The sequence below is a fragment of the Myxocyprinus asiaticus genome, chromosome 11 (genome assembly GCF_019703515.2).
Source record: "Myxocyprinus asiaticus isolate MX2 ecotype Aquarium Trade chromosome 11, UBuf_Myxa_2, whole genome shotgun sequence".
NCBI lineage: Eukaryota > Metazoa > Chordata > Actinopteri > Cypriniformes > Catostomidae > Myxocyprinus > Myxocyprinus asiaticus.
Window position 1 is genome coordinate 23,128,016 of NC_059354.1, and position 22,718 is coordinate 23,150,733.

General features: G+C 37.5%; 4 protein-coding genes across 4 annotated transcripts; all 4 read right to left on the reverse strand.

The window, feature by feature from the left end:
* Positions 1 to 215: 215 nt before the first annotated feature.
* On the reverse strand, positions 216 to 2,121 carry LOC127448339 (gamma-crystallin M2-like). The gene is made up of 3 exons (XM_051710786.1): positions 2,041 to 2,121; positions 1,645 to 1,887; positions 216 to 520 (listed from the first exon to the last, which is right to left on the reverse strand). The coding sequence occupies exons 1-3, from the start codon at positions 2,047 to 2,049 to the stop codon at positions 251 to 253; spliced, it is 522 nt and encodes a 173-aa protein (XP_051566746.1). The 5' UTR covers positions 2,050 to 2,121; the 3' UTR covers positions 216 to 250.
* A 10,988-nt stretch (positions 2,122 to 13,109) lies between these two features.
* Positions 13,110 to 14,155, reverse strand: LOC127448330 (gamma-crystallin M3-like). Its single transcript, XM_051710778.1, has 3 exons — positions 14,083 to 14,155; positions 13,543 to 13,782; positions 13,110 to 13,430 (listed from the first exon to the last, which is right to left on the reverse strand). Exons 1-3 carry the CDS (start codon positions 14,089 to 14,091, stop codon positions 13,155 to 13,157), a joined length of 525 nt encoding a protein of 174 aa, XP_051566738.1. The 5' UTR covers positions 14,092 to 14,155; the 3' UTR covers positions 13,110 to 13,154.
* A 1,668-nt stretch (positions 14,156 to 15,823) lies between these two features.
* LOC127448326 (gamma-crystallin M3-like) lies at positions 15,824 to 16,869 on the reverse strand. The gene is made up of 3 exons (XM_051710773.1): positions 16,849 to 16,869; positions 16,329 to 16,571; positions 15,824 to 16,209 (listed from the first exon to the last, which is right to left on the reverse strand). The coding sequence occupies exons 1-3, from the start codon at positions 16,855 to 16,857 to the stop codon at positions 15,934 to 15,936; spliced, it is 528 nt and encodes a 175-aa protein (XP_051566733.1). The 5' UTR covers positions 16,858 to 16,869; the 3' UTR covers positions 15,824 to 15,933.
* Positions 16,870 to 19,004: 2,135 nt separating this feature from the next.
* On the reverse strand, positions 19,005 to 20,040 carry LOC127448331 (gamma-crystallin M3-like). The gene is made up of 3 exons (XM_051710779.1): positions 19,968 to 20,040; positions 19,427 to 19,666; positions 19,005 to 19,325 (listed from the first exon to the last, which is right to left on the reverse strand). Exons 1-3 carry the CDS (start codon positions 19,974 to 19,976, stop codon positions 19,050 to 19,052), a joined length of 525 nt encoding a protein of 174 aa, XP_051566739.1. The 5' UTR covers positions 19,977 to 20,040; the 3' UTR covers positions 19,005 to 19,049.
* Positions 20,041 to 22,718: the final 2,678 nt, after the last annotated feature.

Here is a 22,718-nt window from a genome sequence, read left to right on the forward strand (position 1 = left end):
ACTTTCCAAAACAACAACAACAATAACAACAACAACAATTATAAAATGTATAAATAGAAAGAATGTGAGCATTCACACTTGTCTCACAAGCCTAATGACCTTTTCAAATAAACATTTTCAAATTGATTTTATTAATTTACATTTTGGTGTGTTCTAGAAAGATGACTCGTTTCAATATTTGCTGAGTAAATGGTTTATATGCACAGAGTCAAAAATTAATTAAGACAGATTTTATTGAAAAGTTAGTACACTAATAACAGGAATCCATAATGCGCCTCATACTCATGAATCTCATTCCCATATTGCTGAAGCTTCTGTACTCTCCAGGCCTGAAGTAGTGCATCCTGCCTCTGTAGCTGGGCTGCTCATACATGAGCCAGTGACCGTCCATCACGTTGCAAGACTGGCAGTGAGACATGTGGTAGCGGTCCATGATGTTGTCACAGTCATCCATCAGTTCGTACATCTGGCCCATGAAGTTCTCCCTCTCGTAGATCCTCATTCTGTAGGATCCCTTGTGCTGTATTGGAGAATAAATTATGTTTAATTAAATGTTTTATTTATCAGGCAGAACCAGATCAAATGTAAGCATAAATCTATCTCTCCCTCTTTATGTCTCTCTCTGTCATATAAATCCTCATTCTATAAGATCCTCTATAGGTTACACTGTTAGGGATGAAAATGAAAGGTAAGGAACATTTCATGACCAGGGTTGGGAGGGTTACTTCTGAAATGTATTCCACTACAGATTACAGAATACATGCTGTAAAATTTAATTTGTAATGTATTCCGTTAGATTACTCAAGGTCAGTAACGTATTCTAAATACTTTGGATTACTTTTTCAGCACTGGTAGATTTTTTCACTTGTTTTGACTATAAAGACTCAGTAAGACAAAATACACGTTAAAAATATATTCTCTGAAAAACCTAAATATCTTATGCAGTGTTGTTTCTAAAACAAGATAAATCAAATTGATCTTGTTTTAAGGATTTTTAGATATTTTTACAGGAAAACAATACAAAAATTATTATCAAGAATACGATTTTTGCCCTAATATCAAAGGTCTTACTAGAAAAAAAGAAATTATGATCCAACATGAATTTTCTTGATAAAAAAATATGATCTTGCCTGGTAACGTGCATGTAAAATGGCTAGAAATAGCATTTTAGCTTAGCGTAAAGCTGACAATTTCTTGTGCACCAAACTTACTTCAAACTTACTTCTCTGTCTGCTCGTATGAATGTAACACTTCATAAGAAAGTGTTTCACCGCTGTTCAAATGCACTTTGGATCGCATCATTTATATGTATACATTTTTCCATCTGAAAGGACTAAATATTAAATGAAACAAATGACAATAAAATGCAAAGTAATCTCTTCAGTAATCAAAATACTTTTTGAATGTAACTGTATTATAATTACCAATGATTTAAATTGTAACTGTAGTGGAATACATTTACTTATATTTTGTATTTTAAATACGTAATCCCGTTACATGCACAGTATTCCGTTACTCTCCAACCCTGTTCATGACATATAAATGATTTCCAATTTTATATTAGCTCTAAACTGTTAATGTTCTGATAATGTTTGCACATACATAAAATACACATCAAACACATAAAATGTTAATGGAACTCACCATGGGGATCATACGGCAGGACCTGATGCAGTCACTCATTCCAAACATAGACATGTAATCAGCATAGTCACCCCTCCTAAAGAAATACTGGTTTCCCATGTAGTTGGGGCGGTCATACATCATGAAGCATCCACTCTCCACTCTGCAAGAGTGACAGCGGCTCAGATAGGAGGACATGTCAGCACAGTCGCTCATGCACTCATAAGAGCGCCCCTGGAAGTTCCTGTCCTCGTAGAAGATGACCTGAATTTTATTAAAGGAAGGAATAAAGGAAATTAGTTCCATTTGTGCCTCATGTCACTTGACATGTAGTTACCAGGTACTTGTTTGCTACATAATCTATCTTATATTATCTACACATTTAGGATGAGTCGATGTAACTATACTGTAACTTACTTTGCCCATGGTCACAATCGTGCAAGTGGTCCTCAGAACTGAATTGTTGCCACAGGTACACTGACACTGTTTGAAGCGCTCACTTTTATACCAAAGAATATGTGCCCTGCATTGTGTGTAAGCTCCTGACCCAGCAAAACTACATGGAGACCCCCCATGCAAAGTGAGATCAATAGGGATATTTGTCAGCATGAGTGGTACAAATGTGAATGTACCATTCAGTTTCCTTTTTACACTGTACAAAGAGAGAATATTTGTCAGGATAATTGTCAGATATTTTATCTTTTTAAGACAACATAATCGCATAATCCTAAAATATAAAGTTATATTTAGCAAAGATAAGTACTAATATCCATGGGAGTAGAATATGCGGGGGATGTGAGGGACATGTCCCCCTCACTTTCAATAAAACCAAAGTTTGTCCCCCACACTTTTTCACAAGGCAAATGTGTTTGCGCTGTGTCTTTCATAAAGCAAATGTATAAATGCAAAAGTTAAAATTCACTGGTCAATCTTGTAATTAATTCAATAAAAATTATAATCGATTGAGAGCCTTAAAGATATATAAAAGTTTGGAATAATGTACAGATTTTGCTGTTTCGGAAGGAAATTGGTACTTTAATTCACCAAAGTGGCATTCAACTGATCACAAAGTATAGTCAGGACATTACTATTTGAAAAAAGTAATTTTTGATCAAATCTAGACATTCCCAGCAGCCATCACTCCAACACCTTATCCTTGAGTAATCATGCTAAATTGCTAATTTGGTACTAGAAAATCACTTGCCATTATATCAAACACAGTTGAAAGCTATTTGGTTCGTTAAATGAAGCTTAACATTTTAACAATCCTCGTTATTTTTCAATAAGCAGATCGGTGCTGTTGTCAATGGTAGCTTTTTCCACCTGAGATCTATCGCTAAAATAAAACATTTTCTTTCCCTTAAAGACTTGGAAATTGTAATCCACTCACTTATAACATCAAGGTTAGATTTTTATTTATTTTTTTGGCCCCTGGGTAGTACGTTTTATTTCCTAATTGCTTATGCCTCAAAAGTATAGAAAATGGCTATTATTCCCACAAACATTGCTTTTGTGACCAGGACAGTGATATTTTGAAATTTACCTATTTTCCAGAACATTCCAGATAGATTCAGTGCTGAGTAAACTTGGAGTAACTTCTAGAACTTTCTAGAACTTCCAGTAAAATAATAGTAGTATGAATACAATGGCCTTAAGCCCACCAGTTCAGTTTCGTTCCAGCTGCCTAAGTGGATACATATCTGCATTTTTCTGAGATGGCATCAAGAGGCTGCAAGCATCCAGCAGATGCATTTTGCTATGTCTGCCACCAATTTATCAAGACGAGTGAAAAAGTACTCTGTGGAAGCATCTGCTAAGATGTGTGAGGCCTACAAGGCATATTTCGGCATGCCTGTCGGGGATCAAGACAAACCCTGGGCACCACATTTCACCTGCGAGCACTGCAAAAAAACTCTGGAAGGTAAGATGGACAACTGTTGCTCAGAATTTTGTTATAAAATTTGTTAATTTTTTTAAATTGTAAGTTTTTAATTTTAAAATGTTTTACCATTTTCAATGTAAAAAATATATCATATATGAAAAATGTTGCGAGAATCTCTAACACATTAGTCATGGGTGAAATAAATGTATATTCGTAGGATGGTACAGAGGGGAAAAGAGAGCCATGAAGTTCGCTATCCCAAGAATTTGGCGGGAACCCACTGACCACTCAAGCAACTGCTACTTCTGCATGGTGGACACTTCCAAACATCTGACTGGTAAGAATGCACCTGCTATCACATATCCGGACCTTCCTTCATCCATCGCCCCAGTGCCACACTGCTATGAGCTCCCCATACCCACTCCTCCGGAGAGAGAGCAGCCGTCATTAGAAGAGAGCAGCAAGTCAGAGAGCGAGGAAGACGTTGTAGATCCAGATGACAATTTCAGAGGTGGAACTGAGGAGAGAAACCCATACTACCCCAACCAAAAAGACCTCAATGATTTGATTAGAGATCTTGGTCTCACCAAGTCCAATGCCGAGCTTTTGACATCTAGGCTCAAGCAGTGGAACTTGTTGGATGAAAGTGTGCAAGTCGCAGATCAGAGGAAGCGTCACCAACCTTTTTCCAGCTTCTTCACCCGTCAAGATGGGCTCTGCTTCTGCCACAATGTGACCAATCTGTTCGAGGCAATTGGATTCGCCTGCAACCAGAATGAGTGGCACCTCTTCATTGACAGCTCATCCAGAAGCCTCAAAGCCCTGCTGCTCCATAATGGTAACAAGTACTTGTCTCTTCCCATGGCTCACTCAGTGCACCTCAGAGAGGATTACAACAGCATCAAGACCTTGCTGGATGCGTTGAAGTATGATGAGTATGGCTGGGAGGTCATAGGAGACTTCAAAATGGTGGCATTCCTGATGGGTCTCCAAGGCGGTTTTACCAAGTTTCCCTGCTATCTTTGTCTTTGGGACAGCAGGGACACCAAGGCGCACTACCACAGGCAGGACTGGCCACAGCGGACCAAGTTCTCTGTGGGGAGGAACAACATCAAGTGGGAGCCACTGTTGGACCCCAGGAAGGTGCTGATGCCACCACTGCACATCAAATTGGGCCTTATGAAACAATCTGTCAGAGCTCTAGGTAAGGAGTCGGCAGCCTTCAAGTACCTTCAAGACTTCTTCTCTAAGCTGTCTGAGGCAAAGGTCAAAGCCGGTGTCTTCGTCGGACCACAGATAAAGAAGATCCTGGAGTGCAATGAATTCCACAAGAAGCTCACTAGTAAGGAGAAAGCAGCTTGGAACAGCTTTGTAGCAGTGGTTCGGGGCTTGCTGGGCAATCACAAGGCCGAAAATTATGTGGAGCTGGTTGAGACTCTGGTGAAGAACTACAGCACAATGGGCTGTAGGATGTCCCTCAAAAACCATATCCTTGATGCTCATCTTGTTAAATTCAAGGAGAACGTGGGAGCGTACTCGTCGGAGTAAGGCAAGCGCTTCCATCAGGATATACTGGACTTTGAACGCCGCTACCAAGTATAACGAGAACATTATGGGAGACTACATTTGGGGGCTGATTCGTGAAATACGTATAAAAACGTATAATTGTAAATCTCGAAAAACTACTCACTTCTAAATCTTTTGTAGTCATTTTTGTATTACTTTAGTATAAATACATGTTCATTTGGATTCATATGTTGTTTTTTTCTGACTTTATGTGAACGAAAAGACACAAACTCAAAATTTCAAAATATCATTATCCTGGTCACAAAAGCAAAGTTTGTGGGGAATGACAGCCATTTTCTATACTTTTGAGGCATTAGGAATTAGGAAATTACACTTACTACCCAGGAACAATAATTGTGTTACATAGTGTTATTGTAACTCATTGTACATCGGTCTCCCCCAAACTGCGCTTTTCCGCCTGCAGCTAGTTCAAAACGCGGCAGCTAGGCTTTTAACAGGGTCAAGAAAGATCACATTTCCCCGGTTTTAGCACCTCTACACTGGCTTCCTGTGAAATTCAGGGTCGATTTTAAAATTCTGATTTATGTCTGCAAGGCACTATCTGGTCTCACACCCCAATATATCAGTGACCAAGGGTGACTGTGCCTTTTCTGTGATGGGTCCTAATCTATGGAATTGTCTCCCTTTCCATGTGAGGTCAGCTTCATCCCTAGCTATTTTTAAATCTTTAAAAAACATATTTTTTTTTCTGTAGCTTTTGAATAGATCATTGAATAGATTGAAATGGATAAATACATGATGCTGTATTGAAAGGTTTTTATTTATTTTGTTATGATTTATATTTAACTTTAAATCAATCAGTTTTTATATCACTTTATTTTATATCATGTCTTTATTTATTTATTTGTTTGATCCGTAAAGCTGTCACAGTTATTCTCCATTCTGTTCCATTGACTCTTTTTTTTAAATGTTTTTTTTTGTCCTATGTCTTCAGTTTCTCCAACTACATTTCCCATAATGCACTGCCTCATCACTGCCATCTGTTTCCAATCCTCCTCACCTGTTCTTCATTCCCTCATCAGCACCTTCATGTATAAGTACCCTCCTGTTTTGTCCATTCCTTTGTCAGTTCTTGTATTGTTACGTTGTGAAGTTTAGCATGATATTTGTGTTCCTCTCCAGCATTTGTGTTCCTCTCCAGCATTTGTGTTCCACTCCAGCATTTGTGTTCCACTCCAGCATTTGTTCCACTCAAGCATTTGTTCCACTCTAGCATTTGTTCCACTCCAGCGTGTTTCTTTGACTGATTCCATGTATGATATTTGTTCCACTTCAGCGTGTTTCCTTGACTGATCCTTTGTATGATATTTGTTCCACTCCAGCATCCTCAGTTAAAAGATTGAAAAGTTCCTCCTGTGTCTCCTCTCTTCCACTCTTTGAACCAACGTTACAAAAGCACTTTGGGTCACTTCTGTTGTTTTTAAATGTGCTCCAAAAATAAAGGTTGACTTGACAACATTGTCTTTGTGTTTTGTTTTTGAGTTGCCACAGTATGCAATAGACTGGCATGTCTTAAGGTCAATATTAGGTCAAAAATGGCAAAAAAGAAACAGCTTTCTCTAGAAACTTGTCAGTCAATCATTGTTTTGAGGAATGATTTATAACCTTCATTCCTCAAAACAATGATTGACTGATGAGCTTCTAGAGAAAGCTGTTTGAAATTGCCAAAAAACTGAAAATTTCATACAACGGTGTACACAAAGGACAATGGATCTAACAAGGACAGATAGAGATGTGGAAGGCCAGATGTACAACTAAACAAGAGGATAAGTACATCAGAGTCTCTAGTTTGAGAAATACACACCTCACATGTCCTCAGCTGACAGTTTCTTTGAATTCTACCTGCTCAACACCAGTTTCATGTACAACAGTAAAGAGAAGACTCAGGGATGCAGGCCTTATGGGAAGAATTGCAAAGAAAAAGCCACTTTTGAAACAGAAAAACAAAAAGAAAAAGTTAGAGTGGGCAAAGAAACAGACATTGGACAACAGATAATTGGAAAAGAGTGTTATGGATCTTAACCCCACTGAGCTTTTGTGGGATCTGCTAGGCTGTGAGGTGCATGAGAAGTGCCCAACAAAACAGTCACATCTATGGCAAGTGCTACAGGAAGCTTGGGGTGAAATGTCACCTGAATATATGGACAAACTGATAGCTAGAATGCCAAGGATCTGCAAAGCTGTCATTAATGTAGGATTTTTTGATGAGAAATGTTTGAAGTAGTTTAAGAAGTTCTGAAATTTTTTTTCAAATTGTAATAGTAATTTTTCACGTTATTAAATGTCCTGACTATACATTGTGATCAGCTGAATGCCACTTTGGTGAATTAAAGTACCAATTTCATTCCATAAGAGCAAAATCCGTACATTATTCCAAACTTTTGGCCACCAGTGTATGTTCTTCTTGCGCTAATCGTTCTGTTCCCCTCACTTTTGAAATGATTGCTACGCACTTGCTAACATCCATGATCATCTTTTCAGTTATTTTATTTATTTTTTTTTTAACACCAAACTTATAAAGCTGCAATACAGCTCTTAACTTGACGAGCAATATGTCTAGCATTGTCAAGTCATTTTTATTTGTATATCGCTTTTCACAACACACATCGTTTCAAAACAGCTTTACATAAAATATGCAGTAATGTCTGTAATGCCTTAAATGACTTGAGGTCCATGTTGAGCAGTTTCATTAAAAAATGTTATTAAAAACACACCTTAAAAATAATTTGTCTTTAAGCCCCCAGTAAGCAAGCCAAAGCTGACTGCTGCAAGGAACCCAAAACTCCATAAGATCTTAGTTAATGGAGGGAAGAAAGAAAAAAATCTTGGGAGAAACCAGGCTCAGCTGGGGGAGCCAGTTCCCCTCTGCCTATATAGCATGACTATAATACCAACAGTAGTTAGATATGTGTAATGGAAGTCATGTATTAACTGAGTAAACTGAGTAGATTTTTGGTGGCAAATGTTTAAACTAAAGTAGGGGTCGGCAACCTTTTTGACATGGAGTGCCATTTTTTATTTTCCTGGTCAATGGCTATGCCAGTTTCACTGGCTATTTTACTTATATAAAGTTTTTCGCACCTGCATTCCAATCTACATCTTGATGTAATCCTTCCTCATGATCACACAGCAAGTTTTCATTAGCTGAATGGGAGACTAAACACTATTAAAGTGTGACGAGACTCACGCTGTGCATGCAAGCCATTCGCACATTACAAGCCGATCAACTATTTAGCCCTTTTCGGTGTATCTCACCTGCAAAATCCTAAAACTTTATTTCCAGGTTAATTTATATTTTTAATAGATTCAGATTTATGTTTTCTCTTTTAAATTTTGAGTGTGACCATCGTTTAAGGAGGGTGTACCTGTATTCGAAATCTCAAGGATTTATAGTGATGTTTTCCTTATTAAATCCAGGGCCGTATTAACACACAGGCTTACCGGGGCATAAGCCCCAGGGCCCGCGGCAGTGGGTAGGGGTGAGCCCACGGGGGCCCAGTCACGGCATCCTCCACCATATTCTCCCCCGTCAACGTTCTCTGGAAGGCGAACATGTAAACACGTTCAGTGGGAGATGCTGATGTAAACACAGAGAAGGTGCTCAACGGTTAAACCCATCCGTGTAGTGCATGATTATTGAGTGCAAACGTTCCTCCTCCTGCCATAGATTGCAGACCCCTGAACTAAAGAATATCGATTGAACTGTAATATTTAAATTAAAGATTAAGTGTCTTTTAAAGGGATAGTTTACCCAAAAATGAAAATTCTCTCATCATTAATTCACCTTCATAATATCCCAGGTGTGTATGACTTTCTTTCTTCAGCAGAACACATTTGAAGAAAAACAGAAAAATATCTTAGTAGGTTCTTAAAATGCAAGTGGATGGTGATCTGACTTTTGAAGCTCCAAAAAGAACAGATAGTCAGCATAAATGTCACCCATACGACTGCAGCGGTTAAATTGATGTCTTCTAAAGCAAAACAATTGCTTTTGGTGCGAAAAAGATCAATATTCAAGTTCTTTTCACTAGAATTGTTTACTTCTGGTCGCTCTCCAATGCACGTTCATGAGAGGACCGAGTACACGCAACCTCTCACGTAACGTAAGTGCACTGGCATGTTCAAATAAAAGCAAAACCAATGAAGCTTGTGAACAGCGTTCTCTTGTAAACAAATGGAGGTGCACTTCCGGTTGTATAGTGTCAGTTCTCGCGTGAACATGCCAATGCGCTTACATCATGCGAGAGGCAGCACGAACTGTTCACCCTCATGGACGCGCATTGAAGAGCGACCGGATGTAAACAATTCTAGTGAAAAGGACTTAAATATTGATCTCTCACCAAAAGCAATCGTATCACTTAAGAAGAAATTATTTTAACCACTGAAGTCGTATGGATTACTTTTACTGTGACTGTCTGTGCTTTTTAGAGATTTAAAGTGCTGATCACCATCCACTTGCATTGTATGGACCTTTAGACCTGAGATTTTATTTTAAAAATCTTAATTTGTGTTCTGCTGAGGAAAGAAAGTCATACATCTGGGATGGCATGAGGGTGTGTAAATGATGAGAGAATTTTTGGGTGAACTAATTCTTTAATTCCCAATGGGTTCTCACTCCCAAGGCATCAAATACTGGCACTTGTGCAAGAGCTGTCACCATATAGATGCCAAAAGCACCCTCTAACATCCGGCAGAGAACTACAGTATGTACTCAGATAATGTTCTTTGCCTGAAATTCACTCTGATCAGTGTTTGTGTTCCACAGTCTTGGCAATGAAAAAAGCAATAATGTCGAGCCATGGCATCAAGCGTTAAATGAATATTCAAATTAGACATAACTGCTATTAATTAGATGCTGTAAATAATCATTTGGTGGTGTAACAAACAATTTTTTTTTTTTTTTTTTTTTTTGTGATTAAATATCAACACAGATTAAGTAATCGAGAAATATGTAAATGTTTATTCAAGTTTTAATTTCTCACAAAATGCTTTGTTGAGAACTACATGGAAATCAAATGATAATTATTTATTTCAACAATGAAGCAAGTGTAAATTCCTTTAAAAGGTCTCCATGATGCGTCTGATAGAACCAACTGAAATTGGGCCAAGACCCATTTCCCTAAAGCTGCTGAACTTCCCTGGCCTATAATTTGGCCTTCAAAATTCGGCAGTTCATACATAAGACAGTGGCCACGTGTGACACTGCAGGACTGGCAGTCGGATATGTGAAAACGTTCCTGGATAGATTCACAGTCATCCATCAGCCCGTAATTTTGTCTAACAAAATTATTATTTTCAAAGTTTCTCATTCTAAATGTCCCTTTATGCTGTAAGGTAAAAAAAAAAGTATTAAGACATAGTCTTATTATACTGGTTCGATATGTTCCATCAATTTACATGAAAAAAAAAAAAAATGAAAAAAAATAAAAATAATTTACAATTACCATAGGGATCATTCTGCAAGATCTGATGCAGTCACTCATACCCATGATCTGCTGGTTATCAGGATACTCTCCTCTTCTCACCAGCATTTGGTGACCCATGAAGTTGGAGCGCTCACAGACCATGAAGCAGCTGTTTTCAACCCTACAGGAGCAGCAGCGACTCAGGTACAAGGTCATGTCAGGGCAGTAGTGAATCAGATTCACTGCCCTAATCACTCCTATCAGTTCATCATCATCTGCACCTGCCTTCTATTCCCTCATTTTTCAGTGTATAAATACCCTCTAGTTTTGTTAAGTCATTGTCAGTCCTTGAAGTGTTTCGATATGAGGTGTTATGTTGTGCTTAGTTTGATTGTTAAAGATTTAGTGTTTGTTCCAGCGTTTGTTCCACTCCAGCGTTTGTTCCACTCCAGCGTTTATTATTGTTGAACCTGTCTTCTGTATCCACTCCAGCGATTGTCCTACTCCTGCGATTGTCCTACTCCAACGTTTATAATTAAAAGATTAAAAGGAATCTACTCCTGCGTCTCCTCTCTTCCACTCCTGACACCAACGTTACACATTCCTGTTATACCTGTGTTTTTTTTACTCCTGTCTGTTTATCGTATTTCCCTGCCTGCTTGTGAGTTTTTGGACCTTTTGCCTGTTTATTGGATTACCACTCTGTCTCTCGGATTTACTTGGTTTGCATTTCTTGGACTGTCTTCTGTGTACTGGACCCTTGCCTGTTTTGTCATTTATCCTTTTATTTGCTACTTTGTTGTACTGTTCATACGTTTATTAAACTGCACATGGATCTTAACACAACTGCCCTGGCGTCCTCGCTACAGTAATGTTGTAAATGTAGATGTACTGTAGGTATGAATTACAGAAATAGCGGCTCTCAGCGGAGAAGCGAAACAAATGACTAATCTGTGAAACTGTGACCTTTCAAAGGCGTTAGTAATTGCGCAAAGCCATATGGCAATTTCAGTCTTAAATCGCAGCCTTAACGGATACCATGCCGATGTCTCAGAGGTCAAAGTCTGCAGGTTTTAAAGTGTTTTGGATGGTTTTCCCTCTTCATGAACAGTGTCACTTTTACAACTCAAATCTATAACAGAGAGGTGTCACATCCGTAATGCTGTTTTTTCCTCATTAATGTGAAAATGACAAAGAATAGGAATTAAATATTACATATTTTAGGAGTGCCAATCATTCTACATTCTGTGGCTATTAATAGATCTGGATTGTGCATTCAAATTCACAGTTTTTACAGCACGTGTGGTCTCCAAAAACGTATGTCCATTTTGTTTTCAATTATTCATGCAGCTTTTTTTTAATTCATTCAAATAAATGTCATCTTATTACACAACTTTCTCTCTTGTCTGATTTAAAATGGGCAGAACTCTAGATCTAATGACCCATAGATAAAGTTAACCGTTATTTTTATTATTCCAATTGAAATTTGCTCTGCAAATATCAAGGACATCTATACTGTAACTTTTCAACGCTGGCATATAAGCACTTCATGTTGGGTGGTTCTTTGTCTCAGTGTCGTGCATTAAAATTGTTTAATGCACACCTAGCCAGAGACTATCCCTTATTTGAGTCTATTCACAAATAGACAATGATTTAAAAATGTATAAGGGATAATCCACGGCTAGGTGTGCGTTAAACTATTTTAATGCACAATGTGGAGGCAAAGAACCGCACGATATCAAGTGCTTATGTGTGTGTGTGTGTGTGTGTGTGTGTGTGTGTGTATGTGTGTGTGTGTGTATATATATATATATATATATACATTTTTTTTTTTATTTATTTTTTTATTTGGACATCTAGGTATGTTTATAATATTTATGATTGATTTTTGATAATTACATTTGATTTGCTTATTGGTGGTACACTGATTGAAATTAGGCCAAAACAACAAATGATTGCAAGAATTTTATTTGTTAATGCTCATTTTATTATTTGTTCCAGACTGAATTTAATGTTTTGCACAGAAGGAGAGCGAAGGAAACTGTGACCTTTCAAATGTGTTTAGTAATTGCACAAGGCCATGTGGCAATTTCAGTCTTAAATCGCAGCCTTAACGGATACCATGCCGATGTCTCAGAGGTCAAAGTCTGCAGGTTTTAAAGTGTTTTGGATGGTTTTCCCTCTTTGTGATCAGTAAGTGTCACTTTTACAGCTCATGTCCGTAACAGAGAGGTGTCACATCCGTAATGCTGTTTTTTCCACATTAATGTGAAAATGACAAAGAATAGGAATTACATTCTACATTCTGTGGCTATTAATATATCTAGATTGTGCATTCAAATTCACAGAGTGAATTTTTAGAGTGTGTGGTCTGCAAAAAACATATGTCCATTTTTCCAATTATTCGTACAGCTTTTTATTTAATTAATTCAAATAAAAGTCAACTTATTCCTCAACTTTATCTGCATATCTGCTTATCTGCATATATATTTTCAATTTTGACATCCAGGAATGTTTATAATATTTATAATTGATTTTTGATAATTATAATTGATTTGCTTATTGGTGGTACACTGACTCTTTGTTGAATGAAATCAGGCCAAAACAACATACATTTTTTAATGCTCATTTTATTATTTATGTTTCAGACTGTGAATTTAACACAAGTCCATGATTCTTCTAACAGAGGTGAATCTGACGTTGCTGTATCCCATATCCCTGAAGCTTCTGTACTCTCCGGGCCTAAAGTACATCATCCTGCCTCTGAAATGGGGTTGCTCATACATGAGCCAGTGACCTTCCATCACATGGCATGACTGGCAGTCGGACATGCAGAAACGGTCAATGAAAGAATCGCAGTCATCTGTCAGCTCGTACATCTGACCTCCAAAGTTCTCCCTCTCATAGATCCTCATTCTATAGGGTCCTCTGTACTGTAAAATTAACAAAGAAAAAGTAATCAATACCTTCAGTACGATATTAAAAAATGAACTGACTCATTTAGCTTAATGACTGACTGTTATTATTGTTAAGTTTTTTTCTTACTTGAGGAACCATGCGGCAAGACCTGATGCCATCACTCATTCCCATGCGCGTGTAATCGGCGTACTCGCCCCTCCTCATGAAGAACTGGTTTCCCATGAAGTTAGGACGATCATAGACCACAAAGCAGCCGCTCTCCACTCTGCAGGAGTTGCAGCGGCTGAGGTAGGTAGACATGTCAGAGCAGTCACTGCTGCACTCATAGGAGCGACCCTGGAAGTTCCTGTCCTCGTAAAAAATGATCTAGCAAAAAAAAAGAGGAAGATATTTTTTAATCCAAGTTGATTAAGTGATGCTTACACATCTACCCTCTACGACTGGCTTTGTAAGTATTTTTGCTTGCATTAAATACCAGATTATTATAACTTAACTCATGTATGCATGAAATATTAAATATGCATGTGTTAAATAATATTTGTTGAGAGATATGCATGAATCACAAACTATTATCAAGATTTCCACACTTAAAATTGTATAATTCTTTAGAGGTTGTTACTGTTTTGGCAGCTCTACTCTGTTGGATTAAGCCCACCCAATACATACCTTGCCCATGTTTGCTAGTCTTTGTGGGATTCTGTCCAGCTACTATCTGTCTGACTGCCGGCTTTTATACTTTATAGGCTGATAATGTTTTTTGTCATTCAAATACCCTGGAACCTGATGAATAAGCAGGTCTGTGATTTCTGTTAATTTAAATTGTGCAATCACAGCCTAAAATGAGAGAGAGAGAGAGAGAGAGAGAGAGAGAAAGAGAGAGAGGGGGGGGGGGGTTTAACAAGATCTTTATTGAACCATTTATCTTTTAAATCAATATCTTATCTCAGTAATAATTCCTAAATAGGCAATAAATAATCAATCAACTAAAACAATCCTGCAAAGACACCCATGTCGATTAAATTAAAATTGTACAAGTTTAACGTCAACTTACCATCCTTCACAATCTGACACAAAACTTCCTTCACAGACCAGATATCAGAAAACATTGCAATATCATTAACCAATTTATATTAGGTATGCTCAATTTTAATTTGAGCGGTTATCATTCCCTTCATCACCTTATTTAAAACCACTGAACTCATACCTAACATTTTATTTGTTCTAGTCTTCCAGATAGCCATTTTGTCTGAACCCAACAAGAAATTTAAAAGACATATTTTTCTCCTCTCTTGAAATCTATAATTCAGACCACTTATTTAACATTGATAAGAATTTTTCTCCATACCTTTCAAAACATCTTGTTAGAAAATGTAAAAGTTCTAATAGCCTAAAACATTAAATAAATAAATAAATGATCAACTGTTTCTTCAGCCCCAATAATGTGACACACTCTCCCAACTGCTGGATTCATGTGCACCACTTGTCTGTTTGTAGCCATAGCCCCATACATCAGTCTCCACTGTAAGTCCACTGTACGCTTCTCAATAAGAGATTTGTGCAGAGACCTCCAGCATCCCTTAAAGCCTGTTCCAAACACCTCTGACCACCTTTAAAAATCTTAATTTGTGTTCTGCTGAAGAAAGAATGTCATACATCTGGGATGGCATGAGGGTGAGTAAATGGTGAGAGAATTTTTATTTTGGGGTGAACTAACGCTTTAATTCCTAATGGGTTATCACTCCCAAGGCATCAAATACTGATGCTTGTGCAAGATCTGTCACTATATAGATGTCAAAAGTACCCTCAAACGTCCAGCAGAGAACTACAGTATGTACTCAGACAATGTTCTTTGCCTGAAATTCATTCTGATCAATGTTTGTGTTCCACAGTCTTGGTATGCAATAAAAAAGCAATAATGTCGAGCCATGGCATCAAGCATTAAATGAATATTTAAATTAGACATAACTGTTATTAATTAGATGCTTGTAAATAATAATTTGGTGGTGTAGCAGACTTTGTGTGTGTGTGGGGGCAGGTTTAAGTGGTTTACAAGGACTTTTTTTTTAGGTTACAAACTGGTAATTACAAGGGTATTATGCTATAAATGTGGTTTATGAGAACATTTCTAGTGTCTCCATAATTCAAATCACTTAAAAAACATACTAAACAATGTTTTATTGAAAATGTAAAATGCAGAAAGTTTTATGTGAGGGTTAGGGGATAGAATCTATAGTTCGTACAGTATATAAATCATTATGTCTATGGAGAGTCCTCATAAGGATAGCTGCACCAACGTGTGTGTGTGTGTGTGTGTGTGTGTGTGTGTGTGTGTGTGTGTGTGTGTGTGTGTGTGTGTATGTGTGTGTGTGTGAGATTAAATAGCAACACAGAATGAGTAATCAAGAAATATGTAGATGCTTATCCAAGTTTTAATTTCTCACAACATGCTTTGTTGAGAACTTCATGGAAATCAAATGAGAATTATTTCTTTCAACAATGAAGCAAGTGTAAATTCCTTTAACAGGACTCCATGATGCGTCTGATAGAACCAACTGAAATTGGGCCAAGGCCCATTTCCCTAAAGCTGCTGTACTCCCCTGGCCTGATGTACATCATTCTGCCTTCAAAATTGGGCAGTTCATACATAAGCCAGTGGCCATGTGTGATACTGCAGGACTGGCAGTCGGATATGTGAAAACGTTCCTTGATAGATTCACAGTCATCCATCAGCTCGTACTTTTGTCCAACAAAATTCTCCTTTTCAAAGATTCTCATTCTAAATGTTCCTTTATGCTGTAAGAAAAAAAAGAAAAAAAAGAAAAAAAAAATGTATTAAAACGTATAGTCTTATTATACTGGTTTGATATGTTCTATCAATTTGCATGAAAAAAAATTAAAAAATTTACTATTACCATAGGGATCATTCTGCAAGATCTGATGCAGTCACTCATACCCATGATCTGCTGGTTATCAGGATACTCTCCTCTTCTCACCAGCATTTGGTGACCCATGAAGTTGGAATGCTCATAGACCATGAAGCAGCCGCCTTCTACCCTACAGGAGCAGCAGCGACTCAGGTACAAGGTCACGTCAGGGCAGTCGCCGCTGACTTCATAGTTACGACCATGGAAGTTTCTGTCCTCATAGAATATTATCTGAAAGGCGTAGCAACAAAACGTCATTCTGACAATAGAATCTGTATCTCTTTGTTCATTACTTTGCTTCGTTTACATTGAATGACAATGGACCGATCCAGATAATCAAAACATTATAACTGTTAATCCTTTTGAAAGTAAAATGTGCTTTTATTCCTCCATTTAGGGATGATAGAAAATCAATATAGAGTTTATTCAGAATCTAATCTGATTTTAGTAATAATACCACTAAAAACAGACAATAAGATCTGTCTTCTTTAGCATAGAAAGCTACTACCTTTGCCATGATTTTGCTCTTTTTCTATAATGTCAGTGTTTAACAGCCATACTGTGTGGCTTTTATACTCGACTTGATTGCTAAAAATCTATAGGCCATTGTTAGAATGCCTTACTCAGCAATCCTTTTTTACAAGTCTACAAGTGGTTACCAGAATTCGCACCAGGGTTTATGACAGCTGATGCTTTTCTCGGCACTAGGGCAGGTGGAGGTGGACAGTGAATCCACTGGTATCTTGAGTAAGCTTAAGCCTTATTCACTGTATGACTGGCTATGTCAGTCATTTATTCTGGACACTCAAGTGTTACTTGTGCCACAAAGAATTTTGTTTCCAGATTGTCTCAACAGACAGATACATTGGTGTTTGTTCAGATACTTTCAGATCATTGCAGACAAGGAAATGAAACTAAAAACACAGCTTTAATCTTAATGTTCTATACACAGCTAAAATTACAACAAAAAAGTATGACATACAAAGAGCATCTGGGAACCATATCTGATTTTCTCTATTAGTCTACCAAATCTTTGTATTGAGTCTTTTTACAGTTGACAAAATGACTTTCATTAAAGTAGCCACATAAATGGATCCAGTTTTTTAGATTGCTCAATTTTGTGTTGTATATGAAAAGATGAGCACTCACAAGTGCGTATCACAGGGTGGTACATGTAAATAATGTTGTAAATGTAGATGTAGATATGAATTCCTAAAATAGCGGCTCTAGCTGGAGAAGCAAAACAAATGACTAATCTATGTCTGCATCTGGCTTGCCAACATGGTCTTTCTCCATTTAAGTAGATGGGAGATGTACTTTTATGCTGCTTGTATCCATGGAAAACTGCTGCCCAGGAACGTTTCCAAGATGGCTGCAGAGTGGACTGTCTTCCCTTGGAAGTCCCTTGGCTCTTCTCCGTAATGAGACATGGCGAGAGTTCTACGCCTGTGTTCAAACTCTGGACGCAAATATAGATTAGCAAGTCTGATGAGTATCAGAGCCGGGATTAACCATCATATCACAAAAAACAACATCATAACTCATGCAATGCCATCTTTTAATCAATATTGAAGCCTTACAGGAAAAACTGAATAATAACAGCCCTGTATCAATGAGTCTGACCTGGAGAAAATTAGAAAAGAACCTGCACTTTCCTCATACATAGCCATAGGGCTTGTAAGGAAAGTATGGTTTGACATTCAGCTATGTTTTGCACAGAAGGAGAGCGAAGGAAACTGTGACCTTTCAAATGTGTTTAGTAATTGTACAAGGCCATGTGGCAATTTCAGTCTTAAATCGCAGCCTTAACGGATACCATGCCGATGTCTCAGAGGTCAAAGTCTGCAGGTTTTAAAGTGTTTTGGATGGTTTTCCCTCTTTGTGATCAGTAAGTGTCACTTTTACAGCTCATGTCCGTAACAGAGAGGTGTCACATCCGTAATGCTGTTTTTTCCTCATTAATGTGAAAATGACAAAGAATAGGAATTAAATATTACATATTTTAGGAGTGCCAACCATTCTACATTCTGTGGCTATTAATATATCTAGATTGTGCATTCAAATTCACAGAGTGAATTTTTAGAGTGCGTGGTCTGCAAAAAACATATGTCCATTTTTCCAATTATTCGTACAGCTTTTTATTTAATTAATTCAAATAAAAGTCAACTTATTCCTCAACTTTATTTCTGTGTCTGATTTCAAATGGGCAGAACTCTAGATCTAATGACCCATAGATAAAGTTAATTTTTATTCTTCCAACTGAAATTTGTTCTGCAAAAATCAAGGACATCTTTACTGTAACTTTTCAACGCTGGCATATAAGCACTTCATGTTGGGTGGTTCTTTGTCTCAACGCTGTGCATTAAAATTGTTTAATGCACACCTAGCCAGGGACTATCCCTTATTTGAGTCTATTCACAAATAGACAATGATTTAAAAATGTATAAGGGATAATCCATGGCTAGGTGTGCGTTAAACTATTTTAATGCACAACGTGGAGCCAAAGAACCACACAACATCAAATGCTTATCTGCATATATATTTTCAATTTTGACATCCAGGAATGTTTATAATATTTATAATTGATTTTTGATAATTATAATTGATTTGCTTATTGGTGGTACACTGACTCTTTGTTGAATGAAATCAGGCCAAAACAACATAAATTTTTTAATGCTCATTTTATTATTTATGTTTCAGACTGTGAATTTAACACAAGTCCATGATTCTTCTAACAGAGGTGAATCTGACGTTGCTGTATCCCATATCCCTGAAGCTTCTGTACTCTCCGGGCCTAAAGTACATCATCCTGCCTCTGAAATGGGGTTGCTCATACATGAGCCAGTGACCTTCCATCACATGGCAGGACTGGCAGTCGGACATGTGGAAACGGTCAATGAAAGAATCGCAGTCATCTGTCAGCTCATACATCTGACCTCCAAAGTTCTCCCTCTCATAGATCCTCATTCTATAGGGTCCTCTGTACTGTAAAATTAACAAAGAAAAAGTAATCAATACCTTCAGTACGATATTAAAAGCTTCATGACTGACTGTTATTATTTCAATAATTATATTTTTTTCCTTACCTGAGGAACTATGCGGCAAGACCTGATGCCATCACTCATTCCCATGCGCATGTAATCAGCATACTCGCCCCTCCTCATGAAGAACTGGTTTCCCATGAAGTTAGGACGATCATAGACCACAAAGCAGCCGCTCTCCACTCTGCAGGAGTTGCAGCGGCTGAGGTAGGTAGACATGTCAGAGCAGTCACTGCTGCACTCATAGGAGCGACCCTGGAAGTTCCTGTCCTCGTAAAAAATGATCTAGCAAAAAAAAAAAAAAAAGAAATTTTTTAATCCAAGTTGATTAAGCGATGTTTACACATCTACCCTCTGCGACTGGCTTTGTAAGTATTTTTGCTTGCATTAAATACCAGATTATTATAACTTAACTCATGTATGCATGAAATATTAAATATGCGTATGTTAAATAATATTTGTTGAGAGATATGCATGAATCACAAACTATTATCAAGATTTCCACACTTAAAATTGTATAATTCTTTAGAGGTTGTTACTGTTTTGGCAGCTCTACTCTGTTGGATTAAGCCCACCCAATACATACCTTGCCCATGTTTGCTAGTCTTTGTGGGATTCTGTCCAGCTACTATCTGTCTGACTGCCGGCTTTTATACTTTATAGGCTGATAATGTTTTTTGTCATTCAAATACCCTGGAACCTGATGAATAAGCAGGTCTGTGATTTCTGTTAATTTAAATTGTGCAATCACAGCCTAAAATGAGAGAGAGAGAGAGAGAGAAAGAGAGAGGGGGGGGGGGGGGGGGGTTTAACAAGATCTTTATTGAACCATTTATCTTTTAAATCAATATCTTATCTCAGTAATAATTCCTAAATAGGCAATAAATAATCAATCAACTAAAACAATCCTGCAAAGACACCCATGTCGATAAAATAAAATTAAAATTGTACAAGTTTAAAATTCAACTTATCATCCTCCCCAATCTGACACAAATCTTTCTTCATAGACAAGATTTCAGAAAACATTGCAATATCATTAACTAATTTATAATAGGTATGCCCAATTTTAATTTGAGCGGTTATCATTCCCTTATAACATTCTTTACATCCACTGAACCCATACGTAACAAAAAATGTTCTAGTCTTCCAGATAGCTATTTTAGCTGAACCCAACAAGAAATTTAAAAGACATATTTTTCTCCTCTCTTGACATGTATAATTTTGGACCACTTATGAAACATTGTTAAGAAAAAAAATTCTCCAAACCTTTCATAACATCTTCATAAAAGTTATCCTAGCCTAAAACAATAAATAAATAAATGATTAACTGTTTCTTCAGCCCACCAAAATGGACATTCTCTCCCAAATACTGTCTGTTTATAGCTAGAGCCCTGCACATCAGTCTCCACTGTAAGTCCACTATACAAAAGATTATGTTGTAATTGTTTCTCTGCAGCTGATTTGCTTTCATTAATATATCAACAATAATAGGATGTTCCATCTTCAAATATTCCAGTGCTTGAAGACAGGATTTTGAGTCAGTGAGTACAATAAATTTCCGCTCTTTTGCATTTTTAATATATTCCAGAGCCAGAAGTAGAGCACGGGCCTCTGCTGTAAAAATGGAACTTTGGTCTGGGATGCGAATGCGAATGCCATAGTGTAGGTGACCAATCATTGCTGCTGCGGAAACCTGATTGTCTATTTTCGACCCATCTGTGTATATAGGTTTATGGCAGGGGTGAAGGTTTCTTACGTCAAAGACATGCTGTTGATATGTTGATATATATGTGGGAGGGTTTCAGCCATCTCATTGCAAGTCAGTTCCAGGTTGATGCATAATTTATTTAAACTCCAAGGGGGAACTGGGCAGAAGGTAGTCTGGCTTAGAATATCAAGATTTATGTCCAAATTTTCTATATATGTTCTGATGCGCATACTAAACGGTCTGATATAGCTGGGTCTGCTCTCATAAATGCAAATCCTGTGGATGGTAAATTGGCATGTAAGCTGGGTTGTGTTGATTTGTCTTTATCTTAACAGTGTAATGAAGAGCTAATTTCAGGCGTCTAATTTGAAGAGGTGATTCATTTGCTGCCGTGTATAAACTTTGTATAGAAGAAGTCCTGCAGGCTCCCAAAGCAAGTCTCAATCCTTGATTATGTACAGTATCCAGCATTTGTAGGTACGATTTTTCTGGCTGAACTGTAAAGTATACACCCATAATCCAGTCGAGAGCGGACCAACAGTCTGTATAGCTGCAAAAGGACAGTGCAATGTGCACCCCATTTTATTTTTGCCAGTACTTTCCACTTTTGGGCAGAAGTGATAACACAGCCCGCGGACAGCTGTTTGGTAAAATGCCCTTTTTAAAACATTCACAAATTAGATTATAAAACTCTTCACCTAAAACACTCATAAAGTCTTATAAATCTAAGCAGGTAAACCATCAACTCCATGTGCCCACCCTGTTGAAAGCTGTTGAACAAACTTTGACAGTTCATCAAATGAAATAATCATATCCAGTGACTCTTTGTCTTTAGGTTTCAATTTAGGAAGTTCTCTTAAAAGCTGGTCCATACTTCCAGCATCACAGCCAACTTTTCCAAATAACTCTGCATAGAAGTCCATGCCCATCCTTCTCATTTCAACAGGATCTTAAGTAATTGTCCCATTTTATCTCCTGAGGTGGAGCATATGTTTCTTTTGCGTTACTTTATGTTCAAGTCCAAATAAGAATAAGTGGTAGGAGCATCCATTTCTTTAATAGAAGAAATTCTGGCTCTGACCGATGCACTGTTTCTGCTTTCCTCCAACAAAGACCTCAACTCCAGTTTCTTTTTTTAACCACTCATTAAAACATGATCATTGACATCAATCATTTTCTCTACTTCATTAATCTCAGAAAAACTCTAATTTGTGTTTTTCCCACGTCCGACTGTTGAGTCAGATTAAGTCAAGTTATTCTTTCTCAGCCTCCAGATCCCCCCCCCCCCCCCCCCAAAGAAAAATGAAAAGAAAAAAAGAAAAGGACTTGTCCTGTAATAACTTTACATTAAAATGCCAATAAAACTTTGGTCTTGGTACTACTGTAATGTTAAAATCTAAAGTCACCATATGATGGTCTGATAACCCATTTAGAAATATACAAGTATTCATAACTCTGTTATTGTCTGATTTGCTAATATATATATTCTATCTAATCTCACTCCAGTGACTATAGAATCTGATATTTTAACCCAAGTATACTGCTTGGCAGAGGCGGATCTACCGGGGTGGCATGGGGTGGCAACTGCCACCCTCAGAGAAAGCATTGCCACCCCATCTGCCACCCCAG